This window comes from Sinocyclocheilus rhinocerous, unplaced genomic scaffold (genome assembly GCF_001515625.1).
Source record: "Sinocyclocheilus rhinocerous isolate Xijiao unplaced genomic scaffold, SAMN03320098_v1.1 scaffold2235, whole genome shotgun sequence".
NCBI lineage: Eukaryota > Metazoa > Chordata > Actinopteri > Cypriniformes > Cyprinidae > Sinocyclocheilus > Sinocyclocheilus rhinocerous.
The window spans coordinates 101,701-105,251 of NW_015666670.1; the positions used below are offsets into that span (position 1 = coordinate 101,701).

The 3,551-nt window shown below is 37.3% G+C and overlaps 1 protein-coding gene across 1 annotated transcript in view; it reads left to right on the forward strand.

Annotated features, from left to right (window-relative positions):
• The window catches only part of notum1b (notum, palmitoleoyl-protein carboxylesterase b), a 20,041-nt gene that overhangs the window by 6,797 nt on the left and 9,693 nt on the right, over window positions 1-3,551 (forward strand). The window contains exon 3 of the mRNA XM_016544550.1: window positions 95-190. Within this exon, the coding sequence (XP_016400036.1) occupies window positions 95-190 (96 nt within the window). The remainder of the gene's footprint in view (window positions 1-94; window positions 191-3,551) is intronic.

Below are 3,551 nucleotides of genomic sequence, written 5' to 3' on the forward strand. Positions count from 1 at the left end.
GTGTGTGTGTGTGAGAGAGAGTGTGTGTGAGTGAGAGTGAGCGTGAATGTGAGTTTGTGTGTGTGATCTGACGGTGTGTGTTTGTGTTGTTCAGGTGGCTGGTACTGCTTCAGTAAACACACCTGCGACAGCAGATACGAGACCATGAGGCGACTCATGAGCTCCAGCAAATGGCCTCCCACCAGGACAGGTCAGTCACAACCTCTGACCTCTGACCTTTCAACCTGACCTCTGGCCAGTTTTTATTTCATGAGCACATGAACTTCATCTCCAGAGAGTCACTCAACTAATATTTCAGAATTTCTGAAAAAATAAAACATTTCATATGACACTATTATCATAAAAAATTTAATAAATTGTTGTTTTATGAATTATTCATTAATCGTCTTATCAATTAATCATTATTTGTTTTAAATTATTAAAATGTAATTAAAATGAATTGAAAATTCTGAATTTGGGGAAAAAATAAAACTGATTTCATATGGCCCTAAAAATGTCATTTTTGTTAAACATTTCATAAATTATTAAATTAATTTTTTAATTAGACATGCTTTTTCATTACAAAAATCAAAGGTGTAGAATTTGGCAGGGACATGTCAGTTACCTCACCTGAATATGTTCATAGATTTATGTTGGATGTTATCTTTGGAATGGAAATATGGATATTTTATTTGTAAACATCACGCTTTTTTCGCTTATTTCAGTTAATGTCATAAATTCAATTCAATACACTTTATTGTCCCCAATGGGGAAATTTGTCTTGGACCCTGGAGCCCGCATACACATACACTGATCAACATTACATTGCATAATAAAAAATCCACATAAGCACAACACATTCCAAGCCACAATAACACCCATAACCAACAAGGAGTAACATAAATAAATTACATGTTTAAAAGTCTGATTGACGTAGGTACAAAAGATTTCTTAAAACGGTTGTATCTGCACACAGGCAGCCTGTATCGTCTACCAGAAGGCAGCAACTCATACTCAGACTATAAGCTATGTGAGGAGTCAGATAGTTTCTTAGTGACTTCCTTAAGAACAGACTGCTCATAAGATGATTTCAATGTTTGATATTCTCTTTTCCCTATAATTCCCATAGCCGTCTTTACCAGACGTGCCAGTTTGGCTTTAGATTTAACTGTAATGTTTCCAAATCACACAGTATAACCATAATGTAGTACACTTCCAATTACAGCCTGGTAAAATAAATACATTACTTTCTGCTGGACCCCATAAACTCTCAGCCTTCGTATAAAGTATAATCTCTGCTGTGCACAAGAACAAATACTATCTACATGGGGTCCCCAGGTGAGTAAATTATCCATATAAACGCACAGGTATTTATACGAGCACACTTGTTTAAAGGGTTCCTCGTGAATAAATATATGGGTGAGTGGTTACCAGTTGACTTTGGGTCAAAGACCATATACTCAGTTTTTTTGATATTTATAATAAGATGATTTAGGTCACACCACTTCACAAATCTGTCTACCTCTGAATAATATACTGATGGATTAGTATCATTATACAAGAGGCTTAGCAGAGCTGTATCATCTGAGTATTTTATTATGAGGTTACTGGGATCATGACTTGTGCATTAATTTGAATACAATGTAAAAAGAATTGGGGCGCTGACACAGCCTTGTGGAACTCCTGTACTTGTCCTTCTAACCTCTGATATACTGTGGTTAACCTTGACCTGCTGCCTTCGATTAGTTAAAAACGAATGATACCATTTGAGTAAAAATGGATTTACACCCAACTGCCCCAATTTTTTTATCAAACAATGGGGTTTAATTGTATCAAAAGCCAAACTAAAATCAACGAATAACAACCGTGCATAGGCCTTTGGACTCTCAAGATGTTTCACAATAGCATAAGTTATGTTATTAATAGCGTCCACTGTACCGCGGCCTTGTCTGTAGGTGAACTGGAGTGGATCTAAAACAGGTTTTACCTCTGTCTTTAGCGAGGACATAATATAACTCTCAAAACACTTCATAACACATGATGTCAAGGCTATTGGCCTATACTGTCCACTGGACAAGATATCTTTGGTAGTTGTAAATATCAGGGACAGTATGACAATCCACAGATCGTTGAAAAACAGCACCATGCAGTGGTAAGCTCCTCTGCACATGATTTTAAAAGAGCAGCCGAAATACCATCAGGTCCTGTGGACTTTCTAGTATTAATTTGATTAAAAAATAAACAAACCTTCTGAGGGTCAGTTTTCACTCTGAAGTATCCTCGCTTACAAAAGTCTCCGGAAAGTGCATGCCTTCCTGAGTATAATCCTGTGTATCAAATCTGAGATAGAACTCATTTAATTCATTTGCCTTCTCTAAATCATTATTTGTACAGAGGTGCTTATGTCTAGTGTTCATATTTGTCATCGCTTTAATAGTGTCCCATAACTTTTTTGATGGAGTGGAGGTGAACCTCTGCTCCATTCATTTTCCAATTTCGAAATCACTTGTAATGATTTTAAAAAGCACATATAGTGATTGGTGAAACGGAGCTTTTCCAAACTCCGAATCAGTTAAAACATTGCATCACAAAATGATTCACTGTTTCGAAGCGCTCCAATCGGATCGCGAATCGCGAAGCATTTGATAAAGATAGGGACTATGGAGTGGGTTCGCGAATCTTTTTGATTTCTTTTTTTATTAAACAGTACAAAACATCAAACCATTAAGGCAATACAGTTGCAAAAAAGAAAAGAAAAAAAAGAAAGAAAGAATACACAAATACAAACCCCTTAAGAAAATAACCATGATTTTTATTATAGTAAATGTGTAGTAACCATGTTTTTTACTATGTAGCCTATTTTTACTACAAATACTATATAAATAACGGTTAAACTATGATCAAGTCAAGTGAAGTCACCTTTATTTATATAGCGCTTTTAATAATACAGATTGTCTCAAAGCAGCTTTACAGTATCAAATAGGAAAATAGTGTGTCAATAATGCAAAAGGATAATAGTAAACACTCAATTTTCAGTTAAAGGCAGTTCATCGTTGAATTCAGTGATTTCATCATCCAGCTCAGTTCAGTTTAAATAGTAAATCAAGTCGACGAGATTGCTGGATATTAAGTGTCCCCAACTAAGCAAGCCAGAGGAACCAAAACTCCCATCGGTGACAGAATGGAGAAAAAACCTTGGGAGAAACCAGGCTCAGTCGAGAGGCCAGTTCTCCTCTGATCAGACGAAACCAGCAGGTTGATCCATGCCGCAGCAAAGTCAGATTGTGCAGAGGACTCAACTGTTTCCTGTGGTCTTGTCCCGGTGGCCATCTAGGAGACAAGGTCTTCACTGGGGATCTGTCTCTGGGGCTCATCTAGTTGTCCTGAACTCCGCTGACATTCAGGGCTGTAGAGGTCCTCTCTAGGTGCTGATCCACCATCTGGTCTGAATATGTACTGGATCCGGGTGACTGCAGTGACCATCTGATCTGGATACAGACTGGATCTGGTGGCTACGATGACCTCAGAATAAGAAAGAAACAGACTAATATTAGCGTAAATGCCATTCTTCT